Source organism: Ovis aries, chromosome 21 (assembly GCF_016772045.2).
Source record: "Ovis aries strain OAR_USU_Benz2616 breed Rambouillet chromosome 21, ARS-UI_Ramb_v3.0, whole genome shotgun sequence".
Classification (NCBI taxonomy): domain Eukaryota; kingdom Metazoa; phylum Chordata; class Mammalia; order Artiodactyla; family Bovidae; genus Ovis; species Ovis aries.
In genome coordinates this window covers 22,036,038-22,062,553 of record NC_056074.1, presented here as the reverse complement: position 1 = coordinate 22,062,553, position 26,516 = coordinate 22,036,038, and the positions used below count along the sequence as shown (strand labels likewise).

The 26,516-nt window shown below is 35.6% G+C and overlaps 1 protein-coding gene across 3 annotated transcripts in view; it reads left to right on the top strand.

Annotated features, from left to right (window-relative positions):
- The window catches only part of PRMT3 (protein arginine methyltransferase 3), a 138,455-nt gene that overhangs the window by 40,918 nt on the left and 71,021 nt on the right, over nt 1-26,516 (top strand). For all 3 annotated transcript variants that reach the window (XM_004019444.5, XM_012101765.4, XM_060403971.1), the window contains one exon: nt 5,246-5,345. In XM_004019444.5, the coding sequence (XP_004019493.2) occupies nt 5,246-5,345 (100 nt within the window). The remainder of the gene's footprint in view (nt 1-5,245; nt 5,346-26,516) is intronic.

Below are 26,516 nucleotides of genomic sequence, written 5' to 3'. Positions count from 1 at the left end.
TGACCTAAGAAAACATTGTTATGATGTATGTCAGAGATTGTTTTGCCTATGTTTTCTCCTAGGAATTTTTTGGTGTCGTGTCTTTGAGTCTTTAAGCCATTTTGAGTTCATTTTTATATATGCTGTGATGGAGTGTTCTGACTTCATTGATTTATATATTGTTACTCACCTTTCCCACCACCACTTGCTGAAGAGACTATCTTTTCTCTATTGTATATTCTTGCCTCTTATGTCAGAGATTCATTGACTGTAGGTATGTGGTTTATTTCGGGGCTCTTTTTGGTTCTATTGACCCATGTCGGTTTTTGTGCCAATAGTATGTAGTTTTGATGGCTGTAGCTTTATAGCATAGTTTGAACTTCAGGAACTCCAGCTTTGTTCTTTTCCCTCAGGATTTCTTTGGCAATTCTGAGCCTTTTGTGATTCCATATAAATTTTAGAATTATTTGTCTAGTTCTTTGAAAAATGTCATGGGTAATTTGATAGGGATCACATTAAATCTTTGGCTTGCTTTGGGTAGTATGACCATTTAACACTATTAGTTCTTCCAGTCCAAGAGCATGGGATAGCCTTCCATTTTTTTTAAATTGTCTTCAGTTTCCTTTATCAGTGTTGTATAGTTCACAGTGTGTAAGTCTGTCACCTTGATCACGTTTATTCCTCAGGATTTTATTTTTTTGATGCAGTTTCAAGAGATTTTTTTTTCCTGTTTTCAGTGTAAAGAAATGCAATTGGTTTTTGTATATTAATCTCCTGCTACCTTGCTGAATTTGTTTATCAGTTCTAGTAGTTTTTGTGTGAAGGCTTTAGAGTTAAGTATCATATCATCTGTATATCATGACAGTTTTACCTCTTCCCTTCCAATTTGGATACCTTTTATTTCTTGTTTCATCGCTGTGGCTAGGACTTCGAATACTATGCTTAACAGAAGCAATGAGAGTGGACATTCTTGTCTTCTTCCTGTAGTCAGTTGGAAGGCTTTCAACTTTTCCACCATTGAGTATATGTTGGCTGTAGATTTCTCATAAATGGCTTTTATTATTTGAAATATGTTCTCTCTGTCACCACATTGATAAGAGTTTTTATTGTGAAGTTATGTTGAATCTTTTTCAGATGCTTTTTCTCCATCTATTGAGATGATCATGTGGTTTTGTCTTGTCTTTTGTTGATGTGGTGTATCACATTGACTGATTTGAGTGTGTTGAAATATCTTTTGACCCTGGGATGAATCCAGCTTGATCATGGCGTATGATCTTTTTTATGTGTTTTTGGATTTAGTTTACTAATACTTTGTTGAAAATTTTTGCATCTGTATTCATTAAAGATATTGGCTTCTTTGATGAATTCATCAAAGATATTAGAGACCAAAATATGTATATATTAGGTATTCTGGCCTCTAATTATATATACATGCATATATATATATTAAGTATTATCTTTGATTTTGATATTACTGTGTTGATGGCTTCATAGAATGACTTTGGGAGTGCTCCCTCCACTTTAGTCTTTGGAAGAGTTTGAGAAGGATCAATGTAAATTCTTTTTTGTATGTTTGGTAGAATTCCTCAGTGAAGCGATCTGTTCCTGGACTTTTGTTTGCAGGGAATTTTTTATTATTGCAGATTCTATTTCACTTCTAGTGGTTGGTCTCTTCAAATTATCTATTTCTTCTTGATTTAGTTTTGGTAGGCATGTATTTCTAGAAACTTGTCCATTTCTTCTAGGTTGTTCAGTTTGTTGGCATATAATTGTTCATAGTACAAAAACATAGTATGTAAAAATTGATTGTATTTCTGTAAAAAACACAAACAAGACAGTGAAAATTAAAGCATATCAAAGTGTATTGCTAATATTTCTAACAACTTTTTAGACAATGCTAGGATGGTAAGTCACATTTAATGGAAAACTCATCCATGAAATGAATGTCCCCCAGTAGGTACTGTGCATGAACTGTTCTAACAGCTTCTTCCCCAGTGTACCCTCTGACATTGGTCAGTATTTCCTTGTCATGTATTTCTCTGGTATCTTTCAACATTTTCTATTATCTTTGCAGTGATAATCTGCAAAGAAAAAGCCTGTGAAGATGCTCATGATCACCAGGATTTGAACCATTCCCTACAAAACTTACTAATAACTCAATAGAAATGTTTTCTGATTTCTTTTTTTTTTTTTTTTGAGGATATTTTAAATATTTATTTTTGCCTGCACTGGGTCATTGTTGCTGTACATGGACTTTTCCCTGGTTGTGGCAAGCAGGGGTTACTCTTCCTTGTGGTGCATGGGCTTCTCATTGAGGTGACTTCTCTTGTTGCAGAGGACAAGCTCTAGGTGCACAGGTTTCCGTACTTGCAGCATGCAAGCCCAGTAGTTGCAGCCTACAGTCTCTAGGTAGGTTGACTTCAGTAGTTATGACACATGGGTTTAGATGCTCTGCAGCATGTGGAATCTTCCCGAACCAGGGATCAAACCCATGTTACTGTATTGGCAGATGGATTCTTAACCACTGGACCATCAGAAAATGTATCTTAAGTAACAGTAAATGAATGCTGTCACCTTATAACTGAAAATAAAACAAGGAATGTCCACTCTTACCAATTCTATTCAGCGTTGTCTCCGGGGATCTAACAAGTGCCATAAATAACGTTTAAAGGAAGGCAATAAATGGCAGTAAATACAAAGGATTTGAAAGAAGTAAGACGCGTTACTCCCAAGTGACATGATCAAGTACACGTAGAATCCTAAGAAATCTGTAAAATAGCCGCTAAAACTGTGCTAAAGCTAAAACCTTTACAACAGTCAGAGGGATTCAGGGTCAAAAGATGAAAATCGATTATGCTTCTGTTATTATCCATAAACAACTGGAAGTTGAAACTTAAAAAGTACATACCATTACAATGCAATAAAAATCATTAAACATTTAGGGGTAAATTTAGCAAAATATGTTTATGTTCAAAGCATAAACACTAAAAAATGCAGAACGATACCATGAGCTGATCCTAAAATTCATGTGGAAACACAAATGGCCTAGAATATCCAAAAGAATTTTAAAAGAAGAATGAAATTAAAGGATATATACAGTCAGACTTTGTGACTTAAAAGTATAAGAATCAACAAAGTGTTGTATTAGTGCAAGGATGTGCATCTAAATCTTGGGGCAGAATTGAAAGTCCAGAGATAAGCTTACACATCTGTGCTTAGCTGGTTTTTGACAGTGATTCTGAAGTAATTCCATGGGTTGGTGAAACTTTTTCTTCAATAGAGTTGCAGCTATCACTCATGATAGTTTTTCTAACAAAGTTTTTTCATTATATATTTATATATGGGAAAAAAGATCATGATGATATATTGGAAAAATTAACTCAAAATGGAAACAAAAACTTTAGAAGAAAGCATAGGTCAAAATACTTGATGTAGGCAAAGATTTCTTGGATATGAAAAGCAAAAGATAAATTGGTCTTTATCGAAATTAAAAACTTTAGCTTTTAAAACATATTACAGAAATAAAAGCCACAGGTTGGAAGAAAATATTCACTATTTTCTTCGAGAGTTTTTATCCAGGAATGTAAAGAACTTTTAAAATTCAAAAATAAGAATACAACTGGTCCAGTTTTTTAAATGGTTAAAATGTTTGAGCAAAAGATAATAGGGGATTATGACTAGTAAGCATATGGAAAAAAGACTTGCATTAGGAAAGTTCAATTTTTAACCATAATGAGATCTTACCACACAGTTAATATTAAAAAGATACTATACTAAGTTTACAAGGATGTGAAACAATAGAAATGCTCACATGTTGTAAGAATGTAAAATCATATATGAACTTTGTGAAACAAACTGGCAATTTCTTAAAAAGTTCTATCACTTCCATTTAACTGAGTACTTCTGGTACATACATAAACATGTAGCAGCTGTACTCATTGTAGTCCAAAAGTGGAAATCCAGAAATCCATCGTCAGATGTGTGGATAGACAAAATGTGTTTTATTTATACAGTAGGATACTACTCAACAGTAACTAGGGATCAAACTTCTAATATACAGAAAAATAGGCATGAATCTAAAAAGTACGCTTATTGAAAGAAGCCAGACACAAAGGAGTACATTCAATATGATCTGTTTATATAAAACTACAAAATACAAATCATAATATGTAGTAAAAGAAAGAAATTAATAGTTATCTGTGGATAGTAGAGTTTTGTGGGAAAGGGCAGTGATGAATCTTTTTGAGAAAATTGTAATATTCTACATAAAATAATCTATATGATGATGGTGGCCACTCAGGTCTCTCTCTTTTTTTTTTAAAGTTCAAAAAAATTTACCCTTAAAAATGCATTTAATTTTATGTATGTAATACTTCAGTGAAATTTACAGGAGGAGAATCCCTCCATTGTTTGCAGAAAAAAATCTTTTGTAATTCAGATATACAGCCTTTGAAGACTGTAAATTTATTTAACTATATACAAACTTAGTAGCTTAATTTTAGCTTTTTGAAATTATCTGTGTTATTTATTTGAAATTGCAAAGGGAAGGGATGAAAAATACGTGCTAATCTTATGACCAGGGATATAAAAGTATCTAATGAATGCTATTGGACAAAGTTAAATAATTTATGATGGGAGGAAAGTTTCAAGTTTATGTAACATGCAGTATATTGTTATTCATGATAATACCTTGCTGTTACATAGTGCTAGAGGATGTGTACATACCTTTCACAAATATCTCATCCTCATAATAGACTGTTAGGAGAAGTGTTAATAGTTCGGGTAGGTATCTATTTCTGTTTTATATATGATTTCAGGCCCAATGAGATGTTACATGATTTGTTGAAAATCACTTAGCTGACAAGTGCTAGAGGACCTGGAATTCAGAGTTAAAGCTTCTGGCCCTAACTCTTTGCTATGGCAAACTACTTCCCTTTAAAATATACTTTTGTTATCTGGTCTGTTTCCACCTGTCCTTTTAAAAAACTTTTATTTTTGACTTTATTGACATGTATTCTTAATAGCATTTGAGTTTCTTTTCATGCTGTACTTTTAAACACTGGTTCAGCTGTATTGTGTTATTAACCACAAACATTCTTGGGGATTCATGAAGTGACCAAAGAGCGATTGTAATGCTGGGGAATAAGAAAACTTTGAACAAACATACTTTGAGTTCTATTAAGTAATAAGAACAGTTGCCAAGAATTTTTGTAGTTTGACTAGTTTTCAGAATTTGTTTTAATTTGTCCATTATGGCATTTTTCAGATTAAATAAACTTGAAGATACTATTACACTAATTAAAGGAAAAATTGAAGAAGTTCGTCTTCCTGTAGAAAAAGTGGATGTTATTATATCTGAATGGATGGTAAGTGTTTGCACACAAAACTACTTTCATTAATTTTTTTTTTAAAGGCAATGAATAAAGTAGCAAGTATTCTGTATTTTATTATATTTGATAAATGGCAGAATGGTAGCATTATTTTAAAAACAGCTACAGTGTTTTTATGGTAGTTTATTCTGCAGTGGCACTTATTTACTGGCAATTTGTAATTTTTAAGAAGAGAATATATTGTCTTTTTAAATTTTAAAGTCATAATACTACTTTCGAGATTTGTTGAGACCTAACTATGTTTGCCTAAAAGCCTACAAGGATTCTTTAAGGATTTACTAAGACTGTTCATGTCAAAATAATGTGGTGTTGCTACTGTTGTTGTCATATTGAATAGCATATCTTTCTGATCTCTTTGGTCATGTGTCCTATACCACATAAAGTGAAAGTGAAAGTGAAGTCGCTCAGTTGTGACTCCTAGCGACCCCATGGACTGCAGCCTACCAGGCTCCTCCGTCCATGAGATTTTCCAGGCAAGAGTACTGGAGTGGGTTGCCATTGCCTTCTCCGTGAGTTATTGAAGTGAAGTCGCTCATTCGTGTCCGACTCTTTGCGACCTTGTGGACTGTAGCCCACCAGGCTCCTCCGTCCATGGGATTCTCCAGGCAAGAAAACTGGAGTGGGTTGCCATTTCCCTCTCCACCTATACCACATAAAATAGTATTTATTGGCATTATTAAAATAATGAGATAAAGGTATATTATTATATAGCTTTATAGTTTGCTTTTGAAACCACAAATCAAGGTCAGAGTATTTAAAGTGTCTATAAAGTAAAATTAATGGTATTTGTCAACTGATTTGACCTGTTGATATGCTGCTTCTATTAAGACAAGTATATAGTAGTTCTGGATAACTATTTGGAAAGTATTAAGGTTTTTTTTTAAAGAAACTGTATTTGATACCTGTATTTTAATTAAGTGAATTTATCAAAACTTCTTGGAAAGATTGAGTTTTGCTTTATAATTATCTGTAAATTTTGAATAACAATTCTAGCAAAATAGCTAGAATTAGGGCGCTTTTAGATTTAGTGTCGTGATTTCAGTTCAGAGCCTGTGACAGTCGCTGTTATTGGCAGTTTCTCTTTTGCATCTAAAACAGTATGTTGAGTTTTTTCATGCTAAGGTTGTCTTCTAACAATTCTTGATCGTAATACTCTTGTGCTTCTTAACAAAGTAATATGTATCAGTACTCTGATTTCCCTTAAAAATTGAGTGAGAAGGAATGAATTTAGTTACATCTAACTGAAAACCTAACACCTCTTTAAAGACTACAGAAAGGTGCTTTGGGAAAGTGCATTTGAGGCATCTGCCTGACAGCAGCTTAAGTAGTTTGTACTAAGTGTTGCCTAATGTAGTCCTTATTTCTCTGAGGATCATTTTATTTTTCTTGGGAAATGCATCTTTTAAATTACCCCAGATTACACTATAAGCAAACTAAAAAAAGACCTTACTAAAACTTCCTGTCACCTCAGTTAACCAGCTGATAGTTCTTGACCAGGCTACCAGAATTATCCTTCTGGATATTGATGTTTCAGGAACTTTGAAACTTGAAACACTGTCTAGAAGTATTAATTGTCATTCAGTCGCTCAGTCATGTCTGACTTTTTGCAACCCCATGGACTGCAGCACACCAGGCTTCCCTCCTTCGCTGTCTGCGGGAGTTTGCTCAAACTCATACCCATTGAGTTGGTGATGCCATCCAACCATCTCATCCTCTGTCCTCCCCTTCTCCTGCCCTCAGTCTTTCCCAGTGTCAGAGTCTTTCCCAGTGAGTCTGCTCTTCACATCAGGTGGCCAAAGTATATGAGTTTCAGCTTCATCATCAGTCCTTCCAATGAATATTCAGGACTGATTTCCTTTAGGTTGGACTGGTTTGATCTTGCAGTCTAAGGGACTCTCAAGAGAAGTATTAATATGAAATTGAAATCTTAGAGCCAGTTGCTGCTGCTGCTAAGTCGCTTCAGTTGTGTCTAACTGTGTGACCCCATAGATGGCAGCTCACCAGGCTCCTCCATCCCTGGGATTCTCCAGGCAAGAACACTGGAGTGGGTTGCCATTTCCTTCTCCAATGCAGGAAAGTGAAAAGTGAAAGTGAAGTCACTCAGTCGTGTCTCACTCTTAGCGACCCCATGATTGGTATAATAACAAAAACCTGACTAGGTTGAGTGAATTTATGAGATTGTCACGATTATGATGTGAGCTTTATTGAAAGCTGTGCTGGTCTTGGGCTTGTTTCCTTAAGACTCATTTTACACCCTTCTGTTTTCTGCTGTCTGATGGAGATGGGCTAACACTGCAGGTGGCTTTTCTTCAGCTCCTGTGACAGCCAACTTCAGTTGGGCTTGGGAAATCTAATGGGAGAAATATCAATAACCTCAGATATGCAGATGACACCACCCTTATGGCAGAAAGTGAAGAGGAACTAAAAGCCTCTTGATGAAAGTAAAAGTGGAGAGTGAAAAAGTTGGCTTAAAGCTCAACATTCAGAAAACAAAGATCATGGCATCCGGTCCCATCACTTCATGGGAAATAGATGGGGAAACAGTGGAAACAGTGTCAGACTTTATTTTGGGGGGCTCCAAAATCCCTGCAGATGGTGACTGCAGCCATGAAATTAAAAGACGCTTGCTCCTTTGAAAGGAAAGTTATAACCAACCTAGATAGCATTATTAAAAAGCAGAGATTGGGGACAGGAGGAGAAGGGGACGACAGAGGATGAGATGGCTGGATGGCATCACTGACTCAATGGACGTGAGTCTGAGTGAACTCCAGGAGTTGGTGATGGACAGGGAGGCCTGGCGTGCTGCGATTCATGGGGTCACAAAGAGTCGGACATGACTGAGTAACTGAACGGAACTGAATGGGAGATTTATGAAAGAAGAAGCCAGGGCATTTTCTTTTTTTTGCTTCTGGTGGTGTTGCTGGCAGAAATTGTTTCTTTTGTGGCTCTAGTTCCTACCTGACAAACCTCTCATAATTCCCGCATCCACTGTGTGACCCTGACCCTGGGCTCTTGTTCCAGTACTTTTTTATTTTGGGGGTTTGGTCAGGAATGATCTCTGCCTCTATCAGGAAGGCAGTCACATAAGCAAGAGTCACTGGAACCCGAGATGAAAAGGATGCATTCTTTGCAACCGAGATGTTTTCAGAAACCCTTCAGAAAGGGAAAAAAATACATGTGTCCAGCATGTGATGGCTAAGAAATTTCTTTTTCTCCTCACAAAGGTGTAATTTTAGAGTTTGCATTATCTTGCTGTCAGCCTTTCCTTGTATGCATCAGTGAGGTTGGTGTCTAGCAGATTTGTTAAACACATTAGAGGGAGCATTTGACACTGTAACTTACAGCAGTTATAGAGTCATCTTTGTGGCTTGGCAATATCATTTATAATATATTCTAGATCCTCTCCTAACTTTGGTACACATATTAGAATTTCTGAGCCTGGATGCTGGAAAATTCTAATTACGTAACTAAACAAGAAGCAAGTATGCTTCCTAAAATACAGCCAACATTTTTTCAGATATTCCTACTTAAACCCAAGTTGTTTAAACGGTGATTTTTAAAGCCACGTTTTCTTGAACCAGCATTTTAGAATTAAAATACCTTGCATAGAATCCTGTCTTTGGAAGTTTCTGGGTTTTTTTTTTTTTTTTTTCTTTTTTTTACATACAGCAGTAGGGATGCAAAAATTAGAATAATTCAAATTTAAACTATGGCATAGTGTTTTTTTTTTCTTTTTTAAAGTGTTTTGAACCAGAAAGAACCAAAAAAAAAAAAAAGGAATGTACCTTGAAGAATTGGACACAGATGTTTAATGAACTTGTAATCCAATATAGCAATGTAGGCGTCATATATTGTAGAGATGTACATCTGTTTGCTTCGACTATGGTCCACTAACTGTGTCATGGCTTAATTTAGATATCTTTTTTGTCTGCAGATGTTCATGAACTTTGCTTTTATTTTGCGAGATGTTCTCAGATAAGAATGTGTTTTTAAAATCCAAATAATTGTTGTTAGCGTGTCATTTAATAAACTTGCCTCTTAGATTTACGAATTTCCATATTTAGGCCTCTCTTTAATTTTTACATTTTTATTTTTATTGAATGAAATTTCTAAATAGATAAAATTCTTATCGGTTAAATAGAAAGTTTAATTTCTATAGATGTTACTATGCATGCCTATGAATATCTGTTCTCATATTTTACATTTTGTTGTACCAATAGAGCCATTCTTTATGACCTGTCATTTCTGATGGCCTAATAATGCTGTTCAAAGTAAGCATACTTGATTCTTGTCCTGTGAGCCAGTAAGCCCAGATAGACTGATTTGATGTTGTTGTTTGCCATCTAGGTGTTCAGCATGTTCTCCTTACAAATGTTTACATAGATAAGATCGTGGCACTGCATAATACAATTGCCAGAGATGAATCTTGTTTGGACGTGTTATTTTCTGTCATCAGGACCATCAGCAAAATTATACATTAGGTGAACTTTTAAGTTACATTGTCACGATCACGTACTATATACATTCAAATTGTCCTTTGTGATTTTTCTGTCTAGGCTTGCTTTTCACAGAAATGACCAAAAATTTTCTCAGCATTCCCATCCCATTTTACCAGCACCGGTGTCTGTGTAGTGTGCATGCATGTACTGCCCACACCCACAATAATGGGGTACCTTTCCTTCACATTTAATACTCTTTATTGTTGGTAAATAGCTTTTCAGGATTTTATCACTTTAGACTTTATCACTTAGAAACATGACTTGTCATTTGGTTTATTCTACGCTGTAGAATCTGGGCCGTGAAGCGTGTCATAGGTTACATTTTCAACTGTTGAAATGTTTTTGTTGTTTTTAGTTTGGTCTGGCAGTGAAGCCATGCCATGTCAGCCAACTGCCATGAAGATTAGGTGGCCTTTCCTGATTTCTCTTCTTACCTTAAATGATGTAATAATAATTATGTAAGTAGTTTAGTAAGTTAGATAAGCTAAATTAATCTTAGTGTTAGGGAAAGTATAAGAGATTGATTCGCAACACAAATTTTTAATTGTATAGGTACATTTTTGCCTTTCCAGTCCTTGATAAGAAATATGCTTATGACCTGAATTTAAGGATTTTTTTAGTCGTCTTTTTTTTCTCTTTTATGTATATTACTCTGAAAATTTTAAGCAAAATAAAATTGTCTATATCTAGTATGTATTTTGTTTACTTAAAAGTAGACATAATCTAATGTCCAGTGGTTCAAGATAAGGAATGTAAGATGTAACTTTCAACTCTATATTCTCTGGTCAATCTTTCCCCTTATTTTTCTTATTTTTTTGTTGTTCCATCAGAGAAAAAGTCATCTTTTCATTGCCCGACTTCTGGTATTTTTTAAAATCAATCAGTATGATAATAATTAAACAAACAAATGCTTGCTTAATCACTTCAGTCGTGTCTGACTCTGTGCACCCCTTTGGACTGCAGCCTGCCAGGCTCCTCTGTCCATGGGATTCTCCAGGCAAGAATACTGGAGTGGGTTGCCATGCCCATGTGTCCTGCATTGGCAGGCATGTTCTTTACCATTGGGAAGCCAATAAACGCTTCAAAATAAAAAATAAGGTAAATTGTTGCATAAAATTAATTGTAAAATATGTTCTTTTGATTACAGAGACTACTGTTGTTTTAATGTCCTTTATTTCTCTTTCTAAAATCATGTTATTATTTATATTTTTGACAAATAATCTGTCTTTTAATGGGATATACTGATGATGAGAGAAATCTGTGTTAGCAGATTGACTTATTTCATTTGATGTGTTCTACCTTCCCTGTCTGGCAACTTTCCACAATTTCTGCACGACTCATTTCAGACATCACCTCACCTGTGCAGCTTTCCCTTTTTGCACCTTGATCACATAAATCTCTTTCCCCCTTTCTTTGCAATTTAGTTTAAGCTTCTATTATATACTTTCACAGTATATTAGTATTAATTGTTCATAAACCTTTCTCCATTCTCTGAGATTGGGAACCAGCATTTACTTGATATGGTCAGAATTTGTCAAAGGGATCAGTATGAGTAAATGATGAGAGAGTATATAAGAGAACTTTTCCAGACAGAAATTCACTGGCCACAGAGACAATCTTATTTATAATTTTCTATACATCAGAGGAAGGCACAGATGAAACAGAGTTAAGAATATTTATTGCTCTAGAGTCAGACACCTGAATTCTTGGTGCTCTTTTGCTGCATCTTGGTTCGTTACCTTGGGTATATTACTGAACCTGTCTGTGCCTCAGTTTCCTTCTCTCTAAAATGAAGACAGCAATTGTACTTACTTTATAGGGATTTTGTGAGGATTAAATGAATTAATACATGGAAATTTCATAAAACATTCTGGCACATAATATGCTATGCTAAGTCGCTTCAGTCATGTCCAACCCTGTGCGACTCCATGGAGCCCACCAGGCTCCTCTGTCCACAGGATTCTCCAGGCAAGAGTACTAGAGTGGGTTGCCATTTCCTTCTCCTTACACCCTAGAGAACAGACTAAAATGGTAAAATATGGAAAGATAAAGTTGAAATAATAGAGATTCTTTGCTCACTCTTCATATGCCTCCAATGCGGGAGACCCGAGTTCGATCCCTGGGTTGGGAAGATCCCCTGGAGAAGGAAATGGCAATCCACTCCAGTATTCTTGCCTGGAGAATCCCATGGATGGAGAAGCCTAGTAGGTTACAGTCCATGGTCTCACAAAGAGTCGGACATGACTGAGCAACTTCACCTTCACCATTCACTTTTGTACTCCTTAGTTAAACCTCACTCTCATGTCTCTCAGCAGGTAGGGTCTTTTTATTTTAAAAATTATACTGTCAAGGATTTTTATCTTACTGTAGCCAAAATTAAGAAATATCCAGAATATCAGAATATCAAAAAAATTCTTTTACATATCATTAACCTCCAACCATAGTTTGTCACTCTGGCCCTCTGGCCCTTTATCTACATTTTATACACACATACATGTATACATAAATATGCATATAGAGAGAAGGCTAGAATATATTTTTGTATTTACATAGAAGTAAGCATTCATTTATTATACAAATAAATCAAAACTAACCTACCTTAGACTCTTACAGCTTGGAAATTCTATGACTGATCAATTTATAACAACCCCTATTTAAAATTTTTCAAGACTATGCTGGGCTAAAAAGTCTAAAAATTGGTTTATCAAGGCACCTACTGTAGTATGGCTAGATACAGGGCACCTAGTGAAATCTGGATTTCTGGAAAAAAACAAATAATTTCGTACTGTAGGTATGTCTAAAATCCAGATTTTGCTAGGCATCCTATATTTTTATTTGCTAAACCTGACAACACTAACCTACGGGCTCCTATAAAGATATCCCTTCCAATAAAAGAAAAAAAAAATTATTGGCATTTCTTGCTATGTCAAACAGAAATGAGCCAGTATATATACAATGCCAAAATTCAGTGTGAAACTCAACCACATTAAATCAATAGTTTCTGATTATGATTAATTCTCTTTTGAAAAATAGCTTAAGTTTTTTAAAATTCTAAGGGAAAAAAGGCGTGATTTTTTTAAAAGTCAGCAAGCTATATATTTCTCAGTAATAAACACAAAAAGTTTATTGAAACTATATTACCATATGAATATAAATATTAGGTATTCAGTTGTTACCTTGAGAAGCTGTTGAGGTAGACCAGCTATTTATTCACAGGCACCATGAAGTATAAAAGTGACAAATCATGACATCTGTTTAATTCAGTACATGCCCTCATGTTCATATAGACGAATTACCTCACAGGATTACTTGTCAAAAACACACGGAGGGACTCCAGGTACGTGAAGAGTCTCTCATCTGCAGACCCCATCTTCAGTTCATAGATGAATTCCTGAGGTGAGATCTGTCGATTACTCTTAAGACTTCATTTTGAAAGTTGTACAAACTCTTAAGGACTCTGTAACTAAAGAATGAGCTGCTTGAGTAGATTATTCAGTTAATAAAAGCTGGAAATGATAATATATGTGAAATCAGGAATACTAATACTTGAGGGAAGAACATACTTGGTGCTTCTCTCTTGGCTTTTGAGCCCTTTGTAAAAGCAGAAGACCCTCTATTTCCATGGCTAGTATTTACTAATTGACTCTGCCTATAATGAATGCAAAGAAATACAAACATCAGCTGATGAATGTGGATTATTGGGGTTGGGATTTTTTTATATTCTTCTTCATATTAAAATTTGTTATATGTATATTTCAAGAATAATTATCAGTTTGCTGCTCTGTAAATAAATTAGAAGCTCTTGCCTGGAAAATCCCATGGGTGGAGGAGCCTGGAAGGCTGCAGTCCATGGGGTCGCGAAGAGTCGGACACGACTGAGAGACTTCCCTTTCCCTTTTCACTTTTCATGCATTGGAGAAGGAAATGGCAACCCACTCCAGTGTTCTTGCCTGGAGAATCCCAGGGACGGGGGAGCCTGGGGTCTGCGGTCTATGGGATCGCACAGAGTCGGACATGACTGAAGCGACTTAGCAGCAGCATACTAATATTACATGATTATTTCAGGTAAAGTACAAAATATACATTCAATAGGCTTTTTTTTTTTTAGTATTTTAAATATTAACAGAAATAGTTACAGTACTTGAATACTGAATCAGAAATTGTGGTTTGTAAGTATTTTTTTTTCTTAAATTTTTTTCTTTATTCTGAATTAAGAATAAAATGAAAACAGTAAAAATATAATTAAGACTAGGCCAGTTTTATAATCTTTACCTGTGTTCTTGCATTCTTAATCGCTCCCCAGCCTCTCCTTTATTTCATATTTGTTTAGATTAAAATTTAGATCACACTCTGCAGCCATTTTATTTGTTACTCTAGAGAGGAGGCTGTTTTATAATCTTAAAAGCTATAGGAGAAATTTAACCCTTTGGGGCTTGAGACCAAATGTAAGTGAAAATATTTAGTCCTTTAAACAAAGTGTTTATATTGAAACACTTATGTATTGTGGATAGTTTTTGCTTTTGAAATATATTTTAGATGTTTTGTATCTCTTTCATCAAAGTTGTGGAAGTGGCAGTTACCAAGAGATTCTGTGTTCATATATGATTGATTGGATTGGGTTTATTTGTTTTTGGCTCTCCATAATTCCCTGTGCCATGTTGCATTCTACTTGTGCTTAAGTCCTGTATGCATTACTTAAAAAAAAAAAACATTTTGCTCAATAAGTTGTAAATTATTTTAATTATGAAGGTAAAGGGCATAAGTTACTCAGGAGTATGAATCAACTGTCCTTACAAAAATTTTTCAGTATAAGACAGAGAACAGGAAGTTTTTGTTAGTTTTGATTAAAAACTCTAAAACTGTATAACAATTAAAAAAAATTTTTTTTTCAATAATACTGTTTACCTTTGCCAGGGAATGAAAGTAAGCTCCTAAAATTTAACAGTTTGCATTTGCAAGCAGATGGGTGTTCATTACAAGCTCTGTTTCATGTAACTGAGTTGGCTTAGTCATAATTATTATAATAATTAATATGAAGTGGTTCTACTTAAGGATTATCCTGGGACAGATATTTGATTCACATGCCATGAGTAATCATATAAATTCCACCAGTTTATAATAAATAATCTTGCTCCAGTGCTTCACAACATGGATTTAGAAAACCCCCAATCATGTGATTGAGAAATGACAAATTATATCTTTATGAAGCTTCAAGGGGGGGGCATCATCATCATTTTTGTAGAGTGAAATACAAAATTCTCACAGCCTCTTAAAACACCTACCTTTCATACTTTTTTGAGCCCTTACAGAGCTGATTTTAGTTAAGTACTCCCTAATTCCTTGGAATTTCAGTTCATTCTCTTGCACTATTCTTAGTACTTCGAGGGACAAGTTAAAGAAGCCATGATTTTCATTACCTTAGGAGGTGGGTCATAGAGGATCTTGTTGTGATTTATGTCCAAGAGTGTTCTGTTTATGTTTCTCTCTAATAGTTTTATAGTTTCTGGTCTTACCTGTAGGTCTTTAATCCATTTTGAGTTTATCTTTGTGTATGGTGTTAGGAAATGTTCTAATTTAATTCTTTTACACGTAGTTGTCCAGTTTTCCCAGCAGTACTTATTGAAGAGACTATGTTTTTTCCATTGTCTTAACATATTCTTATTATATCTTATAATATATTCTTATTCTTAATATATCCTCCTTTGTCAAAGACAGGTTGCACCTAGGTATGTGAATTTATCTCTGGGCTTTCTATCTTGTTCCATTGGTCTGTATTTTGTTTTGTGCCAGTACCGTACTCTCCTGATGACTGTAGCTTTGTAGTATAGTCTGAAGTCACGAAAACCAACTTGATTCTTCTTTCTCAAGGTTGCTCTGGATGTTTGTGGTCTTTTGCATTTCCATACAAATTGGTAAATTTTTGTTCTAGCTCTGTGAAAAAATGCCATTGTAATTTGATAGGGATTGCATTGAATCTGTAGACTGGTTTGGGTAGTAGTCATTTTCACAATATTGATTCTTCCAATCCAAGAACATTGTATGTCTCTCTACCTGTTCATTCATGTCTTATAGTTTTCTGTATACAGCTCTTATGTCTCCATAGATAGGTTTATTCCTCAGTTCAGTTCAGTCACTCAGTTGTGTCTGACTCTCTGCGACCCTATGGGCTGCAGTACTCCGGGCTTCCCTGTCCACCACCAGTTCCCGGAGCTTACTCAGACTCATGTCCATCAAGTTGGTGATGCCATCCAACCATCTCATTCTCTGTCGTCCCCTTCTTCCACTTTCAGTCTTTCCCAGCATCAGGGTCTTTTCCAAGGAGTCAGTCATTTGCATCAGGTGGCCAAAGTATTGGAGCTTCAGCTTCAGCATCAGTCTTTCCAGTGAATATTCAGGACTGATTTCCTTTAGGATCTCCTTGCTGTCAAAGGGACTCTCGAGTCTTCACCACCACAGTTCAGAAGCATCAATTCTTCGGCGCTCAGCTTTCTTTATAGTCCAGCTCTTCTAGGTATCTTTTTTTGGTTGTTGCAGTGGTGAGTGGGTTGATTTCCTTAATTTCTCTTTCTGATTTTTCATTGTTAGTGTCTAGGAATGCAAAGGATTTTTGTGTACTGATTTTGTATCCTGGGACTTTACTGTATTCACTGATTAGCTCTAGTAATTTTGTGACAGTATGTTTAGGTTTTTCTCTGTATAGCATCATGTCATCTGCAGAGTTTTACTTCTTAAAAAAAAATTGCAGCAAAGGAAGGCAAAAAACAAGATAAAAAGGCACCCCTCAGAATGAGAGGATATAATTACAAATGAAGCAGTTGACAGAGGATTAATCTCCAAAATATATAAGCAGCTCATGTAGTTCAGTATCAGAAAAACAAACAACCCAATCAAAAAATGGGCAGAAGACCTCAACAGACATTTCTCTAAAGAAGACATACAGATGGCTGATAAACACATGAAAAGATGCTCAAGATTGCTCATTATTAGATAAATGGAAATCAAAACTACAACAGGTTTAAATGAGCTTATAGCTCATTTCAGCATTGTCTTCTGTAAAATTTCTGTTCATTTCTTTTGCTTATCATTCTGTTTGTGACTTTTGTCTTTTTATTTTCTGAAAGAGTTTATTATTACAGTTATCAAACTGTTACTTGGCCTACTCTGTCTTTTGCTTCTCTTTATTTTGAGGCACATAATAGAATGTTTCTTTCTGTCTCCTTTGAAGTTAGATATGGCCCTGTGACTTCCCTGATCCCTGAGTGATTATAATAAGCAATGTTTCTTGTCAATCTGTCATATCGGAAAGAAGTCTGTTTTGGTTTTAGTTGGTTGTTTGAGTGTTTGTTAGTGCAGAATAACCTAGCTTGTCTTGACAGATACATTATTCTCCATCAATTACATTTGTTGGCAGTGTGTGGCTTGTCATTTTTCTCTTTTTTTGGTGTAATTTGATGAATAGACGTTCTTAATTTTGTGTATCAAATTTATCAGACTTTATGGTTTGAGTTTTTTGTATCTTGTTTTAGTGAATCTTTCTAAAATTGCCATTGTATATTTATTAGACTTCTCCATTTTCCATGCCCCTTCACCTCTTTCATATTTTCTAATGTTTTGGCTTTCTGAACTGCACTCTGGATAATTTTTCAGTCCACCTGGTTTTTTCTGAAGTTATTTTTCACAGTCTGTTAAACTCATCCGTTTTTTATATCCTCTTCTAGATTTTTATTTTTAATTGAAGGATAGTTTGATTTACAATATTGTGCTATTTACAATACATGTGTTATTTATAATATTGTGTTACTTTCAGCATGGTGATTCATGATTTTTGCAGATTATATTCCATTACAGGTTATTATAAGATAATGGGTATAATTTATCTGATATATAGCATTTCCTTGTTGCTTATGTATCTAGTGGCTCATATGGTAGAGAATTTGCCTGCCAATGCAGGAGACCTGAGTTCGATCCCTGGTTCAGGCAGATCCCCTGGAGAAGGAAATGGCAACCCACTCCAGTATTCTTGCCTGGACGACTCCGTGGACAGAGGAGCCTGGCGGGCTACAGTCCATGGGGTCACAAAGAGTCAGACTTGACAGTGACTAACACTTCACAATTTGTATCGGTTAGTCTGTACCCCTAATTTGTCCCTTTTCCTTTTTCTCTCTTTGGTGATCGCAAGTTTGTGAGTCTATTTCTGTTGTGCATATACATTCATTTGTGCTATTTTTTAGGTTCCACGGATAGATGATATTATATAGTATTTGTCTTTCTCTGACATTTCACTAAGCATAAAGTTCTCTAGGTCTGTTCATGTTGCTGCAAATGGCAGTGTTTCACTATTATTTATGGCTGAGTAATATTCGTGTGTGTGTGTTTCACATCTTCCTAGGCCAGTCATCTAGTGCTGGGCACTTGAATTGCTTCTGTGTCTTATTGTTCAGTCTCTAAGTCATGTCTGATATTTGCAACCCCATGCACTGCAGCACTCCAGGCTTCCCTGTCCTTCACAATCTATGTCTGAAGTATGACAAATAGTGCTGCTCTGAACATTGGGGTATATGTATCCTGTTCATTTAGTGTTTCTGTTTTTTTCCGGATATACACCTAGGAGTGGAATTGCTGGGTCTTATGGTAGTTCTGTTTGTGATTTAAGGAACCTCCAGTCTGTTTTGTATAATGGCTGTACCAATGTACATTCCCAGCAACAGTGTAGAAGGGTTCCCTTTTCTTCACATCCTCTTCAGCATTTGTTATTTGTAGACTTTTTGATGATAGCCATTGTAACAGATGTGAGTGATGTTTATTTCATTGTGGTTTTGATTTGCATTTCTCTAATAATTAGCAACATTGAACATCTTTTCATGTGCTTGTTAGCCATCTGTATGTCTTATTTGGAAAAATATCTATTCAGGTCTTCTGCCCATTTTAAAATTGGATTTGTTTGTTTTAATTCTTCAGTTCTTCTAAAACTGAATCATACAAGCTAGTCACGGATTTAGTACTCAGAAGTAACCACTTTCCCCATCACAACGTTTTACTCTACTCCATGTGGCTTTAGTGGGGTTGTCATGGTGGAACACTCTCCCCTTCCTTTCCTCCCTTTTTCTCTTCTCAGGATCTTAGTTGGAATTCAAACAGGAAAAAAATTTCCCTATCAGTGTTTGACTTAAAGATTTTAGAATTCATTGAAAATGATCTCTTAGATTCATTATTTCATTAGAAATTGCAAAATTGTGATATTCTATCATTTGTTCTTTGTTACTAAGTACTTTCATCAAATACTTGGTTATGAACTATAGTTTATAGTTGAAAGGGCAATAAATGCTGGATATTTTCTATGTAACATTTTTAGAATAATGAATTGTTCTGCAGCATTTTCTAAAGGAATTTTTGGAGGGTTTTTTTTTTTGTAGTGTCATTATGAACTCATATTTGATGTGTTTTGAATCATTGTAATTATTATTTTGATTTTTGAATTGGCCCATGTTTAGCTAATGATAAGCATTTGAATTAACCTCTTAAATCCCTTTAACAATTTCTAGTTATCCTCAGTATAATGATGAAAAGAAAAAATGTATGTTTGTATTTCAGATTATACTTTCTGATAGTATAAAACTCTTTACAGTCACTTTATACTGCCTAAACTTGGAAGGAACCAAAGAATCCTGATTCTTTCACTGGGAAATAGTATCTAGAGATCACAGTCTGGGATCTAGGAGTGCTCATTACTACTGGACTGTCATTGGTTGTATGTTATTCTTAGTAGACAGATATAGCAATTTTTTTAAAATTAAATTTTTATTTTTACTTTATTTTACTTTACAATACTGTATTGGTTTTGCCATACATTGACATGAATCTGCCACAGGTGTACATGAGTTACCAATCCTGAACCCCACTCCCACCTCCCACCCCATATCATCTCTCTGGATCATCCCCATGCACCAGCCCCAAGCATCCTGTATCCTGTATCGAACATAGACTGGTGATTCGTTTCTTACATGATAGTATACATGTTTCAATGCCATTTTCCCAAATCATCCCACCCTCTCCCTCTCCCTCAGAGTCCAAAAGTCCATTCTATACATCTGTGTCTCTTTTGCTGTCTCGCATACAGGGTTATCATTACCATCTTTCTAAATTCCATATGTCTGTGTTAGTATACTGTATTGGTATTTTTCTTTCTGGCTTACTTCACTCTGTATAATCAGCTCCAGTTTCATCCATCTCATTAGAACTGATTCAAATGTATTCTTTTTAATGGTTGAGTAATGTACCACAGCTTTCTTATCCATTCATCTGCTGATGGACATCCTGGTTGCTTCCATGTCCTGGCTATTAAAAACAGTGCTGCGATAAACATTGGGGTGCGTGTGTCTCTTTATTTTTTTAATATTAAAAAAAGCCATGAGTTTACACTGATATTTCCAATTTAAGATTATGGAATTTTTAATTCTTTGATTTTATACTGTATCTCTGTAGAAAAATCTTGATTCTTAGAATAATAATTGCTTATTTGTTCTATCATATATCTATATAATAGTTTCAAAAATTTTACATGAATTTTACTAGTAATAAAATTTGTAAATGAAGTTTTATAACTTCACTTATGATTTCCTTATATTTTCTTTTGTTCTAGAATATATATCTCATGAGAAATACATAGTCTAAATACTGTGTTTTAAAGTTACTTGAGGGGGACTTTCCAGGTGATGCAGTGGTTAAGAATCTGCCTGCCAGTGCAGGAGATGCAAGAGACATGGATTCAATCCCTGGAGTAGAAAATGGCAACCTGCTCCAGTATTCTTGCCTGGAAAATTTCTTGTACAGAGGAGCCTGGCCGAGTACAATCTGTGGAGTCACAAAGAGTCAGACACAACTGAGCACAGTTATTTGAAGTAATGAGTTTCCTTTGGTTATGTAACCAACTTGACATACCTTCAGATGTATTTGTTTTCTTTCTCCTCAGTTTGGAAGAATTGCTTTTTTCTCTTTTTAGTTTAAATTTATGTTTTAATTACAGAAAAGTTCAGTGATTCCATTCTTCTATCCCTTAGTTAATAGATAAATTCTTGTTTCCTTTTTAGCTTTTGGCTTATTTTTAAAATATTAGATATGTATATATTTACATTTTTACCCTTGTGTTATGCAGAGTTAACATACTCTGTGTATTGTTCTATGCTTTGTGTAAAATTAAAAATTAAAAATTATATCTTGACCATCATTCTATATCATTGTAGAGAAATACTCCTCATTCTTTTCTATGGCTGGGTAATATTCCATTGTCTAGATAAATGTAATATAAATAACTAACATTCATGGAAATGTCTGTCATTCTTTTGCTATTACAAATAATAATGTATTGCATATTCTTATACATTATTCATTTTATTTCATGTTCCTGGAGGTGGGATTGATGGGTCAAAGACTTAATGCATATACAGTATTAACAATTTTTACCAAATTCTTCATAGCACTTATCTTACCATTCTGCTTTCTTGCCGACAGTAGTATGAGAATTCCTGTTTTTTCAGTCTTACCAACAAAGTATTTTGCAGAATTACTTTTAAATGATTGAAGTTTTTCCTGCCACCTGGACATTGTAAATTAGCGTGGTGAATTAACAAGAGGACTAGCTTATGTTAAGAATTATTGGAAATGGTGTTGGGGTGGGGAGATGACGTATTTGACCATGGTTCTAAACTGGGTTGGCAGGGAGGGGACAAGGTGGCAGCAGATGAGATTTTAAGTTTATATTTACTCTGCAGATATATTTGGTTGTCTCTGTTTTTTTATTTAGGATCATTTCCTTTCCTATTCCTCACTTTGGCTGGACGATAGGTTTTATCTCCTGTTTCCCAGTTTATTCACTTTATAATAGCTTTAGCAAATGACTCTCAAGGTGACAACTAGCTTACTGATGCATCTAACTAGATGGTCTGTTTTTTTTCTTCTGGCATATATGTTGAACTCAGAGGATCAGTAGCTCCTAAAATGCATTTTTGCAGGAAACAGAATGTGATCTTGTTCTTCAAGCCTTGAATCCATGCTGTTAATAGAGTTCATCTTTCCTGTAGTCTCAAATATCTATCACTTATGAATATTGTATGACTACTCTGTTATATAAATGTAACTTAATATGTCAATAATTCTCTTTAATAAAAGAGTTAGCAAGTAATTGTTTTATTTTTATAAGTAGAATATCCAGCTATAATTAACAATTTTTTTCAATCACTGTGGGGAATTGGGAATATTGTTTCAGAAATTCACATATATCTTTCTCCAAAGAAGGCATACAAGTGGCCAGCAGGCACATGAAAAAATGCTCAGTATTACTAATTATTAGAGAAATGAAAATCATAACTACAATGAAGTACACCTCACACCAATCAGAATGGCCATTATCAGAAAGTCTACAAATAAAAATACTGGAGAAGGTATGGAGAAAAAGGAACCCTACTACACTGTTGGTGGGAATGAAATTGGTGCAGCCCCTATGGAGAAAAGTAGGAAAATTCCTTAGGAAACTAAAAATAGGGTTACCATACAATCCAGCTATGCCACTCTTGGGCTTATAAATCTGGAGAAAATTCTAATTTGAAAAGATACATGTACCCCAATGTTTATAGCAGCACTGTTTATAATAGCCAAGTCATGGAAGCAACCTAAATGTCCATTGACAGATAAATGGAAAAAGAAAAAACTCTGTGTGTGTGTGTGTGTGTGTATACACATAATGGGATATTAGCCATAAAAAAGAATAAAATAATAATGCTATTTGCAGCAGCATGGATGAACCTAGAGATTATCATAGTAACTGAAGTAAGTCAGGTAAAGACAGCTCATCATGATACTATTTATATGTGCAGTCTAAAAGAAATGGGGCGGGGACTTCCCTGGTGATTAAGTGGCTAAGACTCTGTGCTTCCAACGCAGGGGATGCGGGTTCAATCCCTGGTCAGGGAACTAAGATCCCATATGCCACGTAGCAAGGCCGAAAAAAATAAAAATATTAAAAAAAAAATAAAAAGAAATGGGGCAAGTGAACTTATTTACAAAACAGAAGTGACTCATAGAAAACAAACTTATGGTTACCAGACGGGAAAGGGGTTGACATATACACACTGCTGTAAATGAAATAGATACACCACAGGGACCTCCTGTATAATGCAAGATATGCGCATGTACACGCCCAGTCACGTCAGACTTTTGCAGCCCTATAGACTAGCCCACCAGGCTCATCTGCCATGGGGTTTTCCAGGCAAGAATCCTGGAATGGGTTCATTTTCTCCTCCAGGGGTCTTCCAGACCCAGAGATTGAACCCGCATCTGCAGCATTGATAGGAGTATTCTTTACCACTGAGCGACCTCGGAAGTCCATAACACAAGGAGCTATATTCAGTATCTTGTAATAATCTGTAATGGAAAAGAATATGAAAAAGAATTTGGGATTAGATTTTATAGGCTTGTTTAGTTTTTGAAATAATCTTTTATTTTTATCTTTAAATCCATATTATTGCCTGTTTGTCACTAGACTTTCTACAGATTAGCTTTTTGTTTTATTTTTGCTTTCCCCTAGCCTCACTTTTTTAACTAGTTAATTCTGCCTAAGAGTGTATCAGTAATTCAGTTATTTGAACTGAAAAAAAAAAAGAGTCAGGAGAAGCACCTTATTCTGAAGGTATCACAACTTTCTTTTTATCATTAATTTTTTCTATTCAAAGAATAGATATCATGAACAGGCATTTAAAAATAAGGTTCCATTATTCATTTCAATGAATAATGTTAATGGCTCTTTTAGTTCCAGATTTGATCCAGTGTGTTCCTTTTGTAGTAATTAATTTTTGAAGTGTAAATGCAAATTTTAATTTTAAAAAATGAATGTCAATTTGGGAAGAAGAGTGCTCCATGAGCATCATGGGAGAAAGTACAGAGTATAATTCTCTTCCAGATGGTACCCCTACAGGTAAGGCAGCAGCCTGTGAAATTACAGTCTGAATCACACTGCAGACAAGCAGGGCATTTGGAGCAAAGCCTTCTGATATCAGTAATAAATGACTTGGTTCAGAACCAAGGACAATTCCCAGGAAATTAAAGCCCATTCTGTCATGTAGGGAGCCTATAGTAAAATGAAGTTTAGCAAAGTGGAAAGTTGAGAGAAAGGACAGTAACTGCGAGCAGTCCGTATATGAATCTTTTCATCTGCTAATGTACTTAACTAGACATTTTAATTTGTCTCACAAATAATTGTTTTGTTTCTACATATATTCATGGATTTTCTAAAGTAATATTTTTCACAGTGAATGCTGGCTAACAGCCACTTGCCAACTAAGCTTTCACTCTGAAATATTATCAATCAGGTACCTGTTGTAAATCTAATCTTGTTTAATATGTGCTGGGTATTTTTTATTTCAGAACGCTTGAGTCCTTAATTACACACGTAGTATAATATAATACAAATGTGTGTGATAAGTCATGTCTGACTCTTTGCCACTCCATGGACTGTAGCCCACTGAGCTGCTATGTCCATGGGATTTTCCAGGCAAGAATACTGGACACTGTTGCCATTTCCTTCTCCAGGGGATCTTCCTGACCTAGGGATCAAACCTGCATCTCCTGTATTGGCAGGGGGATTCTTTACCACTGAGCCACCTGGGAAGCTCCATAATATAATATGAATACCAAGTCTTATTTTTACTCAGGTAAATCAATAAGAAGCAACATAGAATAGTTACTCAGAACTTGGCCTCTATAGTCAGATGGACCAGGATTCAGATTTTGACTTGTTCAACTGTTTCTTTAACTGTGAGCTGTTTTTTTAAAGTCTCATGATTTTAGGTTATTTAACATTTCTAAGCCTTAGTTTCCTTGTCAACTGAATGAAAATAATAACGTGCTTTAGGGATGAATTTAATAAGATATTCCATAAAGGCCACATAATATTACTGTGATGATATTTACCACTATTAACATTTGAAAATTAATTTTAGAAAGCAAAACAGCTTTTTAAAATAACCAGTTCTCATTAAAGTGCCATGATAGAGTACAAAGCAGAATAAAGAGGTGGAGTTTGGTGGGGAAAGAAGATATTTAATATGGAGAATCCAGAAAATCCTTTTTGAGGAGGTAGTAGTTGAACAGATATCCAGATACTAAGTGAAATAAATGACTAGTAAAATTGTCAGTCTTCATCAAGTATTAAATAATGTGGCTTGAGTTTTCCCTGGTGGTCCAGTGGTTAGAGGGGCTTCCCAGGTGGCTCAGTGGTAAAGAATCCGCCTGCCAGTGCAGGAGACACAGGTTCAATCTCTAGGTCAGGCAGATTCCCCTGGAGGAGGAAATGGGAACCCAGTCCAATATTCTTGCCAGTATAATCTCATGTCCTGAGGAGCCTTGTGGACTAAACAGTCCATGGGTTTGCAAAGAGCCAGACCCAGCTGAGCGTGCACGTATGCCAGTGGTTAGGACTCGGCGTTTTCACTGCCAGGGCCTAAGTTTGATCCCTCATAGGGGAACTAAGAGCCCACTAGCTGCAAAATTAGACCATAATAATAATAATGTGGCATATTTAGTAGATAGGCTAAATATGAATATGTGTAATCCATTGTTGTTTTGAAGAAATGCTGTTCTACTGATTTGCTAGTTCAGTTGATCTTTACCATAAAGTTTAGAAAAGTACTCTGACAGAATAGAGCCCTTGTCGTATACTTATACTAGAAATATCTTACTGTTGTTCAGTTGACAAGTTGTAATCCGATTCTTTGTGACCCCATGGACTGCAGCAAGCCAGGCTTCCCTGTCCCTCACCATCTCCTGGAGTTTGCCCAAGTTCATGTCCATTCAAATATCTTGCTACAGAAATGAAGAAAGGTATTATCAGAAATTGATATAGGGTCTTCCCTGGTGGCTCAGTGGTGAGGAGCTCGCCTGCCCGTGCTGGAGAGAGGTTTGATCCCTGTTTGGGAAGATCCCACATGCCACAGAGCAGTTAGGCCCATTTGCCACACCTCTTGAGCCTGTGCTCTAGAGCCCGGGATCCGAAACTACTGAAGCGACCCCCACCCCCGCCCCGCCACCGAGCCCGTGCTCTGTAACACAGCCACCACAGTGAGACCGTGTACCGCAGCTAGAGTGGACCCTGCTTGCTGTAACTAGGGAAAAGTGCAGCAGTGGACATCTAGCACAACCAAAACAAACAAAATTATTAAAAACACCAAGGTTAAATAGATTTAAAGTATTGTTTAAAATTATACACCAATGAAGAGAGAAAAAGGCGGGGAAGGGAATGGGGAAAGAAGAAAACCTGCTTCTACCATTTTAGCCCAGTTCTATCCCATAGTAGCAGACCCTGTATGACTTCTGCCAAAATAGAGTCGTGTGATATAGTCTTTAATAGGTTTTATGTGTTAACTCTGTGCCAGGCACTGTGCTAAATCCTTTACATGTATCAACAAAAACATTTGATCGTTTGCTTTCAGAAATTCTCCTACTTAATAATGGTGGCTCGCTCTAAAAATTGTGACGTAAAGGCGTGGCATCTAGGAAAGGATGTTCGTGCTTCAAGGGATGATTATCCTTCCTTTGTTTGCTTGCCCTCTATCTCAGGTTGAGTTTGGTTAGCAGCATTTGGAATTGAATCTTAAAGCCA